This window comes from Phaethon aethereus, assembly GCF_964289735.1.
Source record: "Phaethon aethereus genome assembly, chromosome: 12".
In the NCBI taxonomy this organism is placed as follows: domain Eukaryota; kingdom Metazoa; phylum Chordata; class Aves; order Phaethontiformes; family Phaethontidae; genus Phaethon; species Phaethon aethereus.
In genome coordinates this window covers 4,162,305-4,181,002 of record NC_138588.1, presented here as the reverse complement: position 1 = coordinate 4,181,002, position 18,698 = coordinate 4,162,305, and the positions used below count along the sequence as shown (strand labels likewise).

Below are 18,698 nucleotides of genomic sequence, written 5' to 3'. Positions count from 1 at the left end.
GGGCTCATTTCCAAAGTGCTGTACCCGGTTCTGAGTCAAAATAGGACCTGACTGGACTCAACTTTGTCAGTGTAATTGACATAGAAAATCCTTCCATACTCAGAGCTGGTTTTACAATGCATTATGAGGTCTATCAGAGTGACTGGATTTTGTTTTCTTGGTCATCTTTTTTGTCCTATTGGGATACTCCTGCTGCTATTCTTCAGCTTAGGTTAGCAAGACTTTGGATATCTTTTCTTTGTGTCCAGTGTTCCTTGAAAGAGAAAACCCTGAAGAACTTAGAGAGGTTCTCCTGGGTCCTGACCATGAACCAAACAGCTAAAGGCATTCAGCAGCTTTAAAATACCCACATTTTTATCTATCTTTATGTGACCCAAACAGGGCCAAGTCCTGATCTTAAATATGCACAATCCTAATCTTCACCACCCAGTGGGGAAATATCTGCTTTAGTCAAGGTTATGTGGTCACAATGAAGGGCAGTCACTAGCTCCACGTAAGACTCTCAGTGCCACAGCTATCTGCCAAAGCCCAAGCCCCAGACAAATACCCTGTGCAAATCCCACCAAGATAAACAAAAAGGCTAGCTTCCAGAAGGCAGAGTATTTGCAAAACCCAAGGAAACACTGGCTCTCATTGTTCCACCAGTGCTTTGCTATGTCAAACATCTTACGTGTAGGTGTAATCCTCCCCCAGCAAGCTGTCTGCAGCATTGGTGGAAATACTAGCAGTAATGATATGTGCTTCCTACCAGGAAGTGGCACAAATGCCAATGCTTTTGACCTATGGGCAGCTGAATGACGTGATTTGCCCTCTTTTTTCCCCCTGAACCTGGAACGAAAGACAGAGAACAAAAGCATCTTTCCTAGTGATATTGCCAACTTTGGTAGCATCTCAAGACAGAAAACCAATGGCACTAGACCTGAAATCCTAAGACACAATCAGTATATAAATGTTTTCAGTGGCATCCTATATCCCAGTACTGGATATTAACGTCTCCTTTCAGCTGTGGAGGTGGAAGATTATAAGCAAAAGACATGGAAATCAGAAACCAAGAGTCCTTGTCGGAGCTTTGCTACTGAATCCCTGCATAGCCATGAGCAAGTTGCAACATCTCAGTTTCCCCTTCCACAAAAACAGAGGGCAAAAAGTAATCCTCTCAGAGTTCCTACCACAGGCTTGATATATCTCTGGGAGCAATTCCATCTTTCAGAGTGCTTTTCTATCCTAAAACCTTGCAGTGTCTCCACTCTGAGAAGCTCACTTTGAGAGAACCAGAACACACACAAGTGAAAACAGTACCTAATACTTCCCAGGCTATGGGGCAGCTGGAACACACATCTGTTCAAACCACTGCAATGAGAATATCTGCATACGGAAAGACTGAAACACTGTTTGATAGGGAAGGACAAAAATCATGTGTTAATGAGCTTATCAATAGCAAGAAGATCTTAGGTTTCACAATGCAGAGACCTCTAAGCTGCAAAAGTTCACTGAACAAAGGAGGAAGTTTGGGATTTTCTCTTGTTATTGTTTTCCCACACAGAATAAAGAACTTAAGAGAGACAGAAGAATTCCCCCGTTTATGCGTGGCCATGCAGCTCTGAGCGTGCAAAGGATGTTTCAATGTGGTGAGTGTTCTTTTGGGCCTTGGACAATTTTCCTTCAACTCCCTGCTCTGCCACAGGCCTCCTGTGTAAATTCAGGGCAATGGGGCATTAGCATTTCTGTGACTTGGTCTACCTAGAAGTAGGTGGGAGATAAAGCCCTTCATCTATTGCACAGTAATGACACAAAAAGAAATACCCCTAACACTGGAGAGAAGAGGCAGAAGACCAGACTGACAGATGTATATTGTAGCTAACTGGTTACATTTTACAAATGCCCTTCCAATCTTTAATCGAAGTGATTACTAACTGGACAGCAAATTCCTTTACAGACTCTGCCCCACAACAACCTCACATACAAATCTGACCCCTCACCCATGCCTAAAACTTTGTTTCCAACATGGAAAAGAGGAGAGGAAGCCTGTTCCCCTCAAAAGGAATGTGGAAGTAGAAATAAGAAGAGGATTAAACAAAGCATTTGGCCTGAGAAAATGGAGGCAAGTGGACTAGAGGCCGCAGCTAGTGCATCTCAGAGTGCAGGATCAGGTCTTGGGTACAGCATCAAATGAAAACCTGCTGCTGCAGGAAACAGTGCAGGCAATCTCACGGTCAGGTTATTGAGGGATATCAGCTGCCCTGTCCTGCCCCTGCTCCAGTCTGAGCTGGGCGCCTTCCTATCTGTATCTGCCATTCCTTTCTCTGAACACACTGTTCTCTTTCCCACTGCCTCCCAAAGTGTTGTGTGTGCTCCTGGCAGCCATGTTCAAGCCAGTGCCAAGTTCTGTTCAGGAATTCTCCTGTCTCTGGTCCTTTCAGGTTACACAGGGCCTGTAAGTGTCACATACTATCACAACAAGCAAACATCAGGAAACCAAGCCATGAAAGCAAGAGATTGCAACAAGAATGAAATCAACAGCCGCATCTTGGCAACAACAAACCTATCATCTTACAGGTCATTTAGAGAAGGGTCATTTTAACAGAAAACAGAGCTGAGCTTTGAATCAAAACATTTTTTTCTTTTGTCTTTTTACCCAGAAAACTGTGAGCAGGTTTATCCTCAACCACTCTGATCCGCCGGGCACCTGCAGGGATGACAGCTGCTTCGATGTAACCTATGGCAACAAAAGGGCAGATGGATGAGAGCGTGCCACAGCCAGCCAGAGGCATCAATCATTCAGTATCTCACCACGAAAAAAATCAACTCCTGCCCAGGTTGGGGAATGGGTGGGAAACACTTCAGATGAGATCCCTGCGTTAGCAGCCAAGTTTCACTGCTGTGACATGCATGGTTATGACTAACATTTCAGCCTGAGAAGAGGGAGAGAAATGCACGTGCGCTGCTTAATCATGACTTAAGGCTTGTGCTTTGGCCTAATTAGATTTGCTCCCTCCGAATCACCCTGGCTCTCCTGCAGTACTGACAGGGATGCACGAGGAGTGTTCCTGAGCTGATGCAAAGTGTCACTGCCAGGAGCAACACTGCACATCACAGAACAGACATCTGCAATTTGAAATGAAGTTTCCAATAGATGCCCCTACTTTCTCCTCCCCCGAAAAACTTGCTCAAGGCTGTGAGGAGTATCAGAAAGGACTCACGTCCACAAAACATTTTGACAATACTAAAACTAAACAGCAGGAATTAGTGGGAGAACTGAGAGAAAAAAATAATTTCACTTACACTTCAGCCTTATACAAAGATCCTGGAGGATATAACGGTAACAGTCTCCCTGCATCGGGCTGCTAAACAGGATTCCTCAGCTCCAATTTAATGCAATAACAGAGCTGAAAGATTCCCAAGGACTGACCACCAGCCACATCTAAACGATGCCAGCAGATGCACATGCCAAATTAGACCATCTAGGCATCTGACACAGTAGGGAAGTTTTTACAGCACCCCATCATATTTTTATAGAATTCTCTTGGTTTTTATCTTTCTGAAACTCTGCTGGCCTCTTCATGCTTCCTTCAACAGCCAGCAATATGATGCAATTATACCACTTCTAATAGAAGAGCAGTAAGAATAATTAGGAGCTACAAGGAAATGTAGCCTGTTTTCCCCCACCACAGAGCCCCGTGGAGTTATGTACTTGTTCCACTGGGTGGATGTGGTGCCTTTAAACTATAAAGCTAAGGAACATTACGGTGCATTTCAAAGGCCTGGGAGCCAGGCAGAGTTTTTCCACTGGCTTCATTGGATTCTGAATCAGGCCCCTGTAAATGACACTAATCTCATCATAACCATGATTTGATTCCTTCTAATTGGCCACCCAGTTTACTTTGCAGTGTACAACTTGGCACTTCTTTTGGGTTATTGCTCTCCCCTTTCTTTTACATGTTAAGTAGCTTATCCTGTATGTTCCTTCATCCCATTTTTTTTGCTTTAAAGGGCTGTGTGAAACTCTTCTGTGTCAGCCCTGCCTTTATGGAAATTGTGGGCAGTCTAGAGCAGTGGGTTGGAGAAGTGCTGGCATAAGGAACAGTGACTCCTCTAGCACTGAGCAATATTTGGGGAGCTATTTTAGGGACAGGTGCAGCTGAATGGCCATGCTTCTGCTACACTGATACGGGGGGCCTCAAAGGAGGACACTGACAGCCTCATGCATCTCAGGACTAAGTGATTCTCTTACCACGATTGACATGGAGTGAGACAGATGGGGACTTTGTGTCTCAGATTTTGGATTCATGTCTACCTGTGTGAACCAGCAGAGTGCCCAGCTCCCTTGTTATGCTATGAGTAAGACTTGAGCTCTTGGATTTCATGAGGGTGGATAGCTGATTTGGGCCAGACACACTTCCTCTTTCCCTGATCATTGTATCTGAATGACACTTTCCATTTGACCATTCAGCTCAGTTCTTTTTGCACTTCCTCCTCCTTACTTACTTCTCCCTTACTCAGGATATCTCAGAAACAGTCAGTTATCTCTTGCAGGAAAAACAGAAAGGACAGCAGAGCTGCAAACGATGTCTGTGTACAGAAGCCAGAGCAGCAACTCTCCCATCTGCCATCACAGAGTGTGTTTCACTGGGAAAAATCATTACTTCCAGGGTCAATGTTTTTAAGGCCATACTGAAATCTGTTATGAAATCCAAGCAAACAGATGTTGGATTTTATTCTAGACATTGACAGGAGTTGGTTTTTCATCAGCTGAGATACCAAATTACAGTCAAAACAGAGTGTTCCAGAAATCAAACATCCTCACTGCACCCCATGCATCTGCATATAAACCCAACCGACAATAACCACCAGACATGAGCACACAGCAAAGGTGTGATTAATGACAGTCCATCATGGGGAAATAGGCCCTATGACACACCTGAACACCCCTGTTAGGAAGCCAGTTTGGAACATGCCCAAGTTTCAGGTAATTTAATGTACCTACTGGGCGACTATTTACTTATTTATTTTTTAAATCACATGCCAGGTACAAATGCTCAGAGCTAAATCATGCAGGGGTTGGATACAAAGTTACACTGAATTTAGTGGAAAGTCAGTCACTAACTTCAGTGAACTTTGGATCCGTTCCCTGACCTAGCAGCAGCGCAGAGAGTGTCACACTGCTTTAGAGGTGAGTGAGCTGTGGAGCTGTGCTTGAGGTTCAGCTAGTGCCATAAATATGCTATTTCATCACTGTGCCACGAGAGAAACACCACGCAGAAAAGTTGGCTTTTATGTTACTTTTTACAATGGTAAATAGTGGAGTGTAAGCTATTAATAGCGTATTAGTTCTGGAGACTATTTAGTTTGGTCTTATACCAGATTTTTCTCCTCATGTAATTTCTAATCCTGACTGCTGGCTTTTGGGGGCTGTATTCACAGCTCCTGAATAAGAAGAAACATACTGTGCTAATTCACTGAGATCATGTGGCACAAACCTGACTGCTGACCTTCACTCTTCTGTGACTGAACTGACAACCACTTTGCAGTTGTATGGGTCTGACCTGTCCTTTCAGACATGAAACAGAATTCTTGGGCATGTCCCACTGGGAGCATCTTGACACTCATTCATTATTTCCAGCAATACTGTGTGAGTTAGTAGTCAAATCCTATTACAAACAGACTATATAACATTCATGCAAATTTGCCACAGGTACAAACTCAGATTGCTATCACGATTCCAGTCTGGTCCTTAGAGCTAATATGAGGCTTCTGGTCACAGAATATTCCTGATCTTTGAGATAACTGCACCAGAAAACATATCCATTGTTTTCTAGGCACATTTTATTAAGCAAACAGTAACTGCAGATTGCCAGAAAGATTATCAAGTGTCAGCTAGTAAGACCAAAAAAGTCTCAGAGTTGGCCCTGCGTCAAGGACTCTCAAGGATCTGTTAGGTCTTAGGATAATTGTCTGCAATGCAGGGGTTTGCAAGGTTAAGTTCTGCTTTAAATGAGGAACTGGTTAAAGACTGATGAGATTTGGCAACTATCAGGCCTTATTTCTAGTCATTTCACCCATAAATCAGCCTGTTAAGATGAAGCTTTGAAAGTACAACAGGAGAACTTCATTATTTGATAATTTATAGTGCCGTATGTAGTATACTCCACCTTGGGAACAGTTACTTTGGCATGCACCAATCTTTCTGGATAATCTGCATTACATCAGTGTCTCAGGAATGTAAGACCGTGATTGAAGCAAATCCTAGATACAAATTATATGGTGTAACTTGTATTAGGAGAGACATCAGAACAAAGAGGTGGCTTTGTCATCAAGGAGATTAATATGTGAACAGTGGCTACTGTATCTTCATTTAAATGCTGGAGAGATTTGCAAGAGGAAAGCAGCTCACACAGGAAAATGCATTGTTAGCCATTGTTATTATTCCCACAAAGAACAGAAAGTTTAGTGTGAACTTCAGAATGTCACTGATCTACTACAAAACTGTTCTCCTGGTTCACATTGCAATGAAAGGCAAATTCCAAGGTAAAGGAAAAATTATCCCATGGCTGAAATTACTGATCTCTGGGCACTGTACCTTCATATCTTATCCCTGTACACACATGAAAATCAGGTGTGAGAAAGTCAACAATGCTCATCCTGTTATCAAACTTTCCAAAAGTGCTTTGAACAAAAATCTCAGGGTAAGAAGCCAAGGAAATCAGACTGCCCTGTGTACCTGCTGGTCATGGCCAACATATCTTCCTTAATATTTTAGGGATAAGTACCAGCTGGGCATCTCAGTTTCCATGACCCTTCCCACTTTGCACCTTTTGCTGAGTGCTAGTTGTTGCAGTGGAGTGGAAACACTTCCAGTGGTAACTATATGTCCATTTTCTGAATAGTTGTGATGATTCTCACTTGTTATTAGCTCGAGAGTAATTCCTCCATCGGCACCTGTCCACTTCCAGCCATGGGATAGCTAATTTGGAAGAAAATCATTTCACTAGGGAGCCATGGATAGATTTCAAAGCCTCCTACTATTGCTGTGAAGTTGGTTGCTGGGATTTCTAACTTGCATGTTCTGCTTAAACCCTTATAAGACATTCCAGAGTTAGCCCTAGGGTTTTATTTTCTCATAATTTAGATGTACACTTTATTGACCAAAAAGAGTTTCTTGTGTTGGCTAAAGATGCTCCTAGCCAGCACTACTGTTCAAATATCCTTTCTTTCTTTTAAGTATGTGCTGGACAAGTAACGTACACAATAAAAAGCCTGCTTTTTGACCATTTTAAAAAGAAAAATTGCTAGCAAAGATACACTCTTCATTTCCCAAAATGATAGTTACAACAACTGGCATATCTCACCTTATTATGTTCTGCCATTAAAAAAAATCCAAATATCTGTGGTCCTTCTTGTGGATCACAAAGAAAAGGCAGCAATGAAAATATTGATATGGCTGAAAAAAGTCAAGAGAGACAGATGCAGGTCTCATTCTCAGTGCAGGTCTTTGAGCGTTACAGGCACAGCCTTGGAGTCTGGAGAGAATAAGCCAATGATAAATCAGCTACCCAACAGATACAAGCCAAAGAGCTCTCCTTTATTTCTAGGCCCCGTGTACCGTGGCAGGGAGACAGAGATGGACTTCAGAACAAGTCTGTGTTTGTTTTTGAAAATTTATTTTGTAGAAACAGGTACAGGGCATGCTGCCAGTCAAAAGTAAACTTCAGTCTAAACAGTGCGTTCAGTTGGCCTACTGAAGACAGCCAGCTGCATACAAGTGTATGTGATGTTTAGCATCACAAATAAAGGCTTTTGACCTCCTCCCCAAAAAAAGAAATGGAATCCATTTACAGTTGGATCACCCTGGATCACAGGTGGCAAGATCTGAACTGCTGGACCTCCTATGAGGCATTTTGAATGTTCCACCATCATGCCCCACCAAGGTGGTAGAACCTTATCTGTGACATTAAGGTTGGAAAAAAAAGAAATAGGCCCAGTGCTTTTTAATTGATTAATGAAAATTTGGCTTGCTTTCATGCAGATAGGTTTTCTAAAAGGAAAGGATCTGTACTTTATATCTTTGACAAACCAAGCTAATTAGTAAAAGGATTTGAAGTTTATCCATGGCTTTTGATGCCAATCTCCCCATCTAATCCAACCAAAGGAAGACAAAGAACCAACACCAAAGGATGTCACCAACACCCACTGCAAACAGCATTCAAGTATCTTACACGAGAAACACTTGGGAACAGCCTTTGCCTTTGCCATCACACATGTAGAAACCTTCTTACATTGACTATTGGTTACTAAGAAACAGAAAGGAGTTGGCATGGATTTAGTTCAGTTAATAGGGCTTGACAACATAGTTTGCAATCACAGGACATATAGGGACCAATCCTGCAGTCAATGGAGTCCCACGTGCAGAGCAGCTGAGGATCTGGCCCAAAGGCTGCAGCTGCAATTCCCAAAATAGATACCACTCCAAACTAATCAATGTCTTGATATTTGAAGTCTATTCTCTTCTGAAATAATAAATCAGCATACTTGACTCAGTGTGTTGGCCTTGATTTGGATCACAGCAAGTTCATGAGAATTTGCCACCGTCCTGTCCAATCATTTACATATCCAAACCCTGAATCTGTTACTGTAGTCATATTGTGTATTCTCCTTTGCCCTCACTTTTGCCAGATTTTTGTACATATTTGCTTAAATGTCAGTTGAAAGAAAAAAGGTCAGTTTTTTTGTTGAGTAACCTCATGTTCATTTATGATACCTTGGACCCAACCCTGGAGCTTTGCTTACTGCACGAGATTCAGTAAGTTAACCTGAGGACCTGATTCTGCAAAACAGCAGTATATGAATAGAAATGAATGGGAGTAACTCACAATGCATAAAATGTTTGCAGAATCTGGGCTGGGAATCAGAAGTGAAACCAAGTCAGTTTTCAGTGTCTAACATAAAAGAAATCCAAAAGCAGGAAAACATGAACAGTGAACAATTAAAAGACTGCAAATATTCATTCTGCTTTAGTAGGCTAAGATGCACATTAAAAGAGCATAATTTGAAGAAATAAAAAGCAAAGATGCTTTTCAACCTAGGAGAAGATTGTTCGGCATATCGTGGATGTCACTTTGTGAAACTATTCCCACATAAAATTCAATTCCCTTTAAAATTAATAAATAAAAATATCTAATACATGTTCATGAGATTATAACTGTAAAAACAATTACCTTCTAGATTATGTGAAATGGATAGAGGCGGAAACATTGCATTGACAAAGAAACATTTTGACAGGTTTGCGCTTCCGAGATGATGAGCAAAGAAAAAAGGATCAATAAATGTCTGAACACTGACTACGATTCAGGCAGCCATCTCTTCTTATTAGGTTACAGGGCGTTGGGGGTGAAAGTCTCCTGTAGCGTCCTGGCAGACAAACCACCAGTTAAGGCTGAAGCTGTTCTGTTCCTACAGCCTTGTAAAGTTACTGCCCTTGAGCAATCTGTCTAGTTGGACAGGTGCAACTAGGTGCAACCTCCTGGCAGTGACCCAGAAGTTCCTTATTTATCTACACAAGATGTTTTGTAGACTCATTGGAAAAGATAAAAGATAGTTACTCTTCAGGAGCAATTAAGAAGTTAATGAACAGCTATAAAATCTGCTACAGAAATGGAAAATAGTTTTTTTTTCAATGGAAATGAGAAACTTTTCCCACCATTTGCATTAAATGCAAATGTCTTGACATAAATAGGTGGAAAATAGAGGACAAAAGAGGGCAAAGGCAATAATGCAGGAAATCATTCAACATGTTGGCCTAGCAAGGCAACAGCACAAATATGCTCCAGAAAGATGTGGTACAGGTGGGAAATCCTGCCTGCATGTCAGAGGAGGTGACAGATCACAGCTGGCTCCACAGATAAGGAGGAGGAGGGTACAGAGGAAGAGGTCAGTGAACAAAATCAGAGCCTCAGACTTCAGTTCTGAGACCTTGATTAAAGGAAGCTGCTAAGCACTGGTGCTGCTTTAGTAACTAAACAGAATTGAAGTGTGTGCTTAAAGGGAACCTTTATGCGCTTTGCTGCACTCAGTCCTGGAGTAGCACGTGTTGAATGTATTTCTCCATACAGAAATGGCAATTCTGTATTCACTGAATGTGAAATATTTTTTTCTGGACAATTCCTTCCTCTCTGAGCAGCTTGCAAGTCCTGAATCTGGCTTTCCCTCCTTTGCCTGATTAGGATGTGTGATAACAGGTTTCTCAGAAGCGCAATACAGAAACTCTGGAACAAAGACTAATTCAAACACCAAGCTGTATATACATTAATGTTTAACAAGAGTGGGGAAAGTCTTAACTCTGACCGGAAGCTCTTGTATCCTATAATGGATATTATCGCTGGCAGGGAATCAGTAAAAATATTCAGAGGGGTGTGCTCTTTAATTTAGTTGAGATATCTTGATTATAACATGAATCATCTGCAGCATGCAACAGGCATCATTCTGAGCTCTCAAAGAGCTCAAACATGGTGCTGACATCAGACTTCCCTCCCACTGGAAAAGATACTGTGATTTTGTCTCTTATTTAAAATCAACAGCACTGGTAGCATTCAAAATGAGAAACACAACTTCATTCTGAATTTCAGACAGAGACAACGGCTGGAATCTGGGCAACTGAATAAGAAGCAGACAGAATATCACATTTGAATTGAGCTGGGTTTTGTTTTGTGTTTCTTATGTGTTTACTAGAGCAGATGAGTCCAATGCTATCCAAGAAGAAGAGCTATTACTACCACTCTTTATCTCTCCTCAAGCAGTTAAGAGAACTGCCACTCCACTCAAGTGCTGCTGAGGGTTACTCACCCATGCCCTTGGTGTGGTTGAAGTCGCCTTTCACCACTTTACAGGTTTTGCCATCACCACTGCAGATTCCACAGCGATCCTCTTTGGCAGCTGAGCCAATGATTCCATCGCAGCCAATTTTCTAATGACAACAACCAGAGGTCCCCATTATTTTGTTTGCAAGGTTAAAGAATCTCTAAACATTGAAGTCAAGATAAGATAGACATCTGACTGAAAACCTGAGTGGGATGAGAACACTGTGAATCAGGGGAGCACTCGGAACGGTGTTGAGTTGGTTATTCGGCAATCCCCTTCTCTAACACTAAGGGCATGAACTTTGATGCAGAAGATTTAGCTGAAGAGAGTTCCACAAATACTACTTATTCCAGATATCATCATAGATTTCCTACTAACCCACTCTAACCTCCTTCAAACACAACAGGTTAAAACAGTATTTCATGTTCGCATAGCAATTTTCATCTGAGGAGCTCAAAGACATCCCAGAGAAATGGACCACTACTGTGATTCCTAGTTTAGAGAAAAATGTGACTTTCTTAAATGAAAATTAACCCAAGTAACCAGAATCCTGGTCATAGCCCTTCACCACACAAAAATTCAGAGTGCTGTTACAAGTTTCAGTGTGCTGCTCACTGAATGAGCTCTGCTGCGGATTAGGATCTTAACAAGGAGTGTAACATTCATTCATTGTTGCACTTTTGCAACACCTGAAAAAAGACCTCATTAATCAAATGGCTCAAGATACCTGCAATGCAAAAGTACTTCAATGGATGCAGGTCAGGTTCATATTTGGCCAATCTGTACCATAATATTGCTTACAAAATTATGAAATTTTCCAGATGTTTGCACTGTATTAAGCTTAGACATTCAACTGGAAAAAAAATTAAAAAAAAAAAATTTCACCTAAAGCTTCATTTTAAATGGTATTTTCTTAATTTTCTATCCCTACCTAAACTTTTTCCAACAAAAATCTGCAGCTTTGTTTCCACAGACAGGTCTTACTACATAGTCACAGTATTCTCCCTGTAGCTATAGAGATTGTCATCGTAATCTTCCTCATTCACAAACAATTTCCAGGTTATGATGGTGACCATTGCACATTTGTAGGTCTTGAGGTTGATAAGACTTACTGTCATTAGCCTATGTAAATTGTTTTCTGTCCATGTAAGACCCTCAAAATAATCAGCAATTCATTCTTAAAACATAAATTTCTACTGAAATAAGAGTTGTCATTATGCAAGTTATTAGCAGAGATTCTATTATTAAAAATAAGTTAAAGATTTATTCTCTGTAGATAAACAGTTTCTTGGCAAATGAGCTAGCAGGACTGTCACTAATAATACTTATTTGAATAAGGCTGTTGTGTCTCTTCCTTCCTTGCCTTCTTATAATAAAGCCAGAGGAAAGTTGGAGACATATCTTAGGGAACAATCAAAACAAACATTTTGAAAAATAGGGTAAGCAGGGAAATATTAAGAGAACTTGGGCTGTTTATCTGAGACTGTCTGCGTGTAAGCAATGTAATTTGGACCAGAACTCAAACATTCCCCTTGTTTCAGAAGACACTGGCCACTGCCTAAGTCCAGATGTATTACAGAGATCAAAGACTGCCAGCATTCAGACGTGTTCTGATGCAGTGTTTGTCTGGGTAAATCAGTAGAGACAGACACATGCTGAGAAAGGATGATCATCCTAAACACATACAAGGGAAATGCTGCTCATTGACTACAACAACATGTAAGTTGGTGGATAAGAACTACAGGAAGAAATCTGTATAAATGGGAGTTAAAGGAAGGTAGGAAGAAGACCATGGAGTTTTTGGCTGTTAAAGTTCTCAAGTCTAAACCTCACACCCATGTCCAACAAATAATTTTGGGATACTGAATGTGATTCTGCCCCCAAAACAGAAGGATGTCCCAGCAGTTCTCCTTCCAGGAAAATAAATATGATTTATTAATGGGGTTGCTGAAAGGCAGCTGGAAATATATGCCTGCCTGCCACCCTGCTGAGATACTGGAAAGGCTGCATTTAATTTAAGATTTTAGTGCTATCTTTTATTGTACTGCATTGTTATTAGCACTATGTGAGCACACAAATGAATAAAGGGAACATAATGAGTGTTGAACCACATTTATTCCCAGTGCTACATGAGGAGTCTGTAGGACTATAACAGACATAGGCAAAGAATGGGGAGTTAGCAATCACATGCTTTGCATTTATGCTGTAGTTTCCCAGATAATGTAAACCAGTGCAAGCCAGCAAAGCCTCTGAAAGAATAAGTCCCCCCTCTTCTGACACTGGGGCTTAAAACAAGCCATTTCCTCCCACATTTACTAGGTCACTGACACCCTTTGACTTGAGGGACCCTCTCTGAAGCATGGAAAGAGCATGCACTGAATCCACAAATATACCTCCCGAAGCCTTTGCTGGTTTTTACCTTTCATCTTCAGCCAAATTCCCCGTGAGTGGAGGAACTGGGAATGGCCCTTGCAGCCTTCCCTTCAAAAGCACCATCCCTCCCATTCACAGGGTGGACTTTCCCTGTCAATCCAGGGCCTGAGGATTAAAGCCCCTATCAGATTTGGGGCAGGAAATGGCTTCTTACAAAGGAAAATCTTTAAAGAGAATAAAACTGTCTTCTTTCTTGGCTTCAAGATGAAAATTGGTGTATTCTTGATACATTACGGGGGAAAAATACCTTGGAAGCACTTTACTCTTGTCTATATAAACATTAAAACCCATTTCCCCCTCCCCAAGCCTTCCAATCATTTCCAAAGTAAAAGTGTATTTAATAACAGTACATAAAGAAACAGCTTTTGTTAAGATTTGACAATGGATTTCAAAAGCTGCAAAATCATTTAGAAACACATTACAGCGACCACTTTGGTCACTCGGATCCTTTGAAAACCCCACATTGAAAAACTGCCACTCTTAAAACAAGCAAGGCCTTTAGCAGAGCCTGTTGTGATAGGACAAGGGGTAATGGTTTTAAACTAAAAGAGGGTAAGTTCAGACTAGATCTAAGGATGAAATTTTTCACAATGAGGGTGGGGAAACACTGGCCCAGGTTGCCCAGAGAGGTGGCAGATGCCCCATCCCTGGACACATTCCAGGTCAGGTTGGACGGGGCTCTGAGCAACCTGCTCTAGTTGAAGATGTCCCTCCTCATGGCAGGGGGGTTGAACTAGATGACCTTGAAAGGTCCCTTCCAACCCAAAACATTCTATGATTTTAAGTGGCAAAGGGGAAGTAACAGGGCTGGATGAGTGAGGAAGCAAAACACAGTGAGCATCACCTTTCCTGGAAGGAAAGTATCTGCCAGCAGTCCTTGGACTGCTAACTGAGAGATATGTCCAGCTTTCTCCAAGATGAGAAAGCCCCTCAGATTCCAGCACTGGGTGCTAGAGGCTTAAGCCTGAGCCCCACCAGACCAGGGGAAGATCTACTGAGTCCGTACACCATCAGCTTCTCACTGACATTGTGCTGGATGCTATATGTATTATACCATCAATCATTAAAACAGATAAAGCTGTCCTCAAACTGCAGAAAGCTTTCCAAAAAGTGAGGGCTTAATTAACTGTATGCAAAGGGAAAATCCCAAGCTTCACTGCTCAAAAGTCAAGTTTTCATAGTGCAGAAACAACTCCTTAAAACCCAAACAGTTAGAGGAGTTATTTGATCTTTACTGTTTTTAACTTGTTTTGTGCTGCTTCCTGTATAGTCCAGCATACTGACCAAGGTAAGGTGAATTTTTAATTTAAAAGCAGAAGGTCAGAAAGCAGAAGCTTTACATTCCAAGGAAAGAAAGACCTTGTAAATACCATCCTGTGTGTTTTCTGACCAAAGAGTTATCCTGCATCTGAGCAGATTGAGTCCATGGACCAGCCCATCCAGCAACAGCTGGATATTTTCAGTTCCATCAGTCTTGAATAGACTGGTGAGAAGGGAAGCAGTTTTGTATTCTTACCAAGGTGATCCATTAAGGAGTGAGCAGGGCATTTGGAGCTCACCTGTGTTCAGAAGAAAGAATAAAAAATAAAAAGCCAGCCTGGTGTAACCACCATCTGTTTAGCAGCCTGTGGGAGCATTCGCCACTGGCAGCCCTGTTCTTGGACTCTTGGAGCTTCCCTGTACCATCCAGCATGCACTTGGACAGTGATATCCATAAGTTTGGCAAAGGCATTGATGTTGACACCACCCAGGAGTTCCAGCTCCTGCCTGTAGTAGCTGTTGAAAGCCTGCAGTGCTGCAGAACTGCTATTAACAGCATCAATTGGACAAAGAGGAAGCGGATTTTAACCAAAGCCAGTGCCTTGCCCATATTAAAAGATGGGAGTGCTGTCAAGAAACTTAAAGATAGTCTTTTGGGGCTTCAAGTCCTCAGCATGGACAATCACAACTACATCCACAGGTTTCTTAATGATCTTCAACACAGGCAGTCTCCTACTCTGACAGCGTGTTTTGGAACTACCCATTGACCTTTAAATTGGCAGGTAATTGCGCGTTTGCTGAGCCAAAAGCCTGAAAGTCATTCTCTCTGAGCTGCTATCTCAGTTCACCCTTCCTTCTCTCCCTCCCCCTTCTTCTCAATTTTATAATTAAACATCTGAAAATATTGCTTGTTGGGTGGCATTTCCAGCTTCAGTCATTGCTGGCTCCAGCATAGGAAAACTCCTCTTCTCTTCTGAATACACGTCACTTGGATTCTTCTGTGTGAACTATTTTCTGTATGGCTTGGATTTTTTTTTAATTATATTTTTATTTGTATTTTCAATGGCTGTGCAAGAGCTCAATTGATACAGCCTGCATGAGTATGTTTTGCTACATAAACACAATTATTTTGTTATATACACCCACCCTGTGTAAGAAATGACATTGTAGGCTCACAAAACTGTAATGCTTCCCATATGCTGAACTAACTAGCTGTCTCAATGGATCAAATATAAATATTGATGCAACATGTGCCATTTTACAAATTAATCATGTACAGAGCATGCTGGTTATGACAGATCCATCTACACTGCCAATTTTTTGTCTATAATACCCAGTGTCCATTGATACCTCCAGGGATGGACCACATGAAACAGGAATGTACATATGTGAGCAACTGATATTCAGATCTGAGGGTAAGAGAATTCTTATTTCTTTGTTTTAAACACGACTTCCCTTGTGGAGGATTATGGGTGTCTGTCAGGATTTGTACAGGAGGGTGAGCCTAGTTCCCTAATCAAGCAGTTCATCTGTAAGTTACTTCTATTTCTGTTCCACAACAAATTTTGCGTGATGGATTGGAGTCCATGTAGAAGTTAGTTCAGCAAATATCCTCCTGTCATTTCCTGAGCCTTCACATTTTATCCAAATCAGAGCAGCTCTGCTAGAACAGGAGATATGCACTGCTTATTTTAAATTAGCATTATCTTATCTGCATTAGATACGCAATTACACTTGCCCATTGACTTTCTGTTTAGATCCCTTAGCAGTTCATGGGAATGTTAGATACAATTTTTCTTGCTAACTGCTTTTTCACATATAGAGCCTGAAAGCAGTCAAAACCCCTGTGTTCTGGCAGCAGAGCAAGCTATATGAGTGAACATGCAAATAATACAAAGCCTTTTCCCATCCCAGGAACTCCTTTGCTTCCATTCTTTGGTCACTTTCTGTAGCTACCCTCTTCTGATCCTTCCAAATCAGCTTCATCTGGATTGACACCTCTGACCTGATTCCACCCTTCCTCTGCCCTGGTTTGTACAAATGCCAACATACTGCAGATACCAGAGGATTTTATATCAAGTGCCCATTCTTTAAAAGAGGCATCTATCATGTCAGTTCTGGATGTGAAATAATATATATTTCTCAGTATATGATATATCTGTAGCCTCCCTTCTGGTCGATTCTTGGCTGCTCAAGCCACAAGCAAAATCTAAAGGCTCCAAGGTAGATAACACAATGAATTGGCTATTATATGCTCTCCGTGGGTTAACACAGAAAAAAAATAGGGGGAAACAGCATGATTTTTTTTTTTTTATACCCCACTGTAAAGTACACTAAAAAAGTAGTAAGATATCAACAAAGTTTTTTTTCACTATGCCTTACTCACCGAAAGCCCTGATACTCTTTTTAGGCCTCAAATTATGTTGCTATAGACCCAGAAATTGAAAAAAAAAAAAAGGCAATTATACAACAGGTTTCTGTAGTTCAAACAATCCTTCTGGATTTTGTACACTTATACTAAATAATTTATCAAAGTACGGTGCTAAGTCAAGTTGTTGTACGGAGACAAGCTACCCAGTCTGGAACTTCTTGTACCACAGTTTGTAGTGCAGGAATGTGAATAATACATGGAAAATACTCAAGTGGGGAGGCAGAGCCAGAACTGCATGTATCAATCAAATGCAAAAAGTGGGTACAGAGTATGTAGAAAACTGTTTGCCAGCAATAACTGGCAACTGCAGTGGACAACTGCAGTTTATCCTCTACCATCTATGGCCCTCTCCTGACACTCTGCGCATCCAATTTGCAAAAACTATTTTTTGAAAATGTGTCCTTTTTCAAATTTGTACTCCCCTTTCATACTGTATGACAATCACTTTTGAAAGAAAGTCATTCTATAACTTTTTTTTTGTGCCAGGACAGCCTAGTATGTGGCTTGTCATCATTGAATGGACCGTGTATTCACTAGCAAGTTAAAAGTAAATGCGACATAAAACATTCATGAGAAAACTGTAGATAGAGACAGAATATCTTTACCTCTTAAATTGTTAAATCACAGCAAAGACTGCCCTTGATCTCTTTCCGGGTTCTGCTATACCGGAGGTCTCTCTTTTCAAAGAGACCTTAGATTACGTCCTGAAGTCCCCACTAGCAAGTTCTCATGCTATCATGAGTTTCAGACTAATTCTCCTTTGAGAAAAGCCAGCACAATGTCATGTGCGTCATAACAGTCAGCTGAGCAGCTTGTCTTCTCTCCACACCACTGCTGTATGACATCTGACACCTTTTTTAGCTCTACTTCTGCTGGCAGTTTTCTATTAACATCAGCAGCACAGAGTGAAGAACTGTACGAGGTTAGAACGCGCACTGCTTCCATGAATGTCGACTCATAAAACATACACAGAACAGTCTTGAGGAAGAACAAAACCCTCGGGGAATCCTCTCTCTGAAAGTCACTTGTCACTTGAAAAGAAATATGAGACGATAAAGGCAATCTGAGCTGCAGGTTGCACTGCCCTACCCCATCTTCACCATGACTGCAATACCCATGCCAGAGAAAAACTGTGAAAACAGGCAAGAGAAAGAGGTGGCAAAGCCTAGATGAGCATTCACCCTCCTCTTCCTCAGATTCAGACTGCTTTTGTTCTCCAGCCTGCTACAGATTTTTTGTCTCTGAAAAATCTCAGGAGAAGAGAAATTCTCCTTGCTAGAAGACTATGTGCATTTCAAGACGAAAAGGTCAAAGACCTACATACACATTGAATGAGGCATCTAATTTGCTCAGAAGATGGTAAGGATAAGTACATTTGTCGTTACTCTACAATATTTCTTCTAAAGGCACAACTATTTAACACTCTCTTCAGTTTTTGAGACCAACTCCTGAAGCTCTTACATAGCTTTTATTTTGTCCTCATTCTGGCAAACTTCTATCACTATCAAGAATGAAATGTCCAGCCTCAAAACCAACTCTATAAACAAGGACAGGACAAATTTGAATGAAGACCTTATGATTTGTCTCAAAGACAAGGAGTAAGATTATAAAAAGTTTAGGTGACTTAGGAACGCCTATGCTAAATTTAGGGCTGACTTTGCTCACTAGCGCTTCTATGTATGACCCAAGTATTAAGCAAGTTTACTCACTCCAGCTGCCTTCA

At 41.3% G+C, this 18,698-nt stretch overlaps 1 protein-coding gene across 1 annotated transcript in view; it reads right to left on the bottom strand.

Moving 5' to 3' along the window:
* Window positions 1-18,698, bottom strand: part of ADAMTS17 (ADAM metallopeptidase with thrombospondin type 1 motif 17) — a gene marked incomplete at its 3' end in the record, with an annotated part of 194,530 nt that overhangs the window by 49,556 nt on the left and 126,276 nt on the right. Inside the window, exons 15-17 of the mRNA XM_082005379.1 lie at window positions 10,837-10,957; window positions 8,214-8,288; window positions 2,636-2,716 (exon numbers count right to left, since the gene is read on the bottom strand). Of these exons, the coding sequence (XP_081861505.1) occupies window positions 2,636-2,716; window positions 8,214-8,288; window positions 10,837-10,957 (277 nt within the window). The remainder of the gene's footprint in view (window positions 1-2,635; window positions 2,717-8,213; window positions 8,289-10,836; window positions 10,958-18,698) is intronic.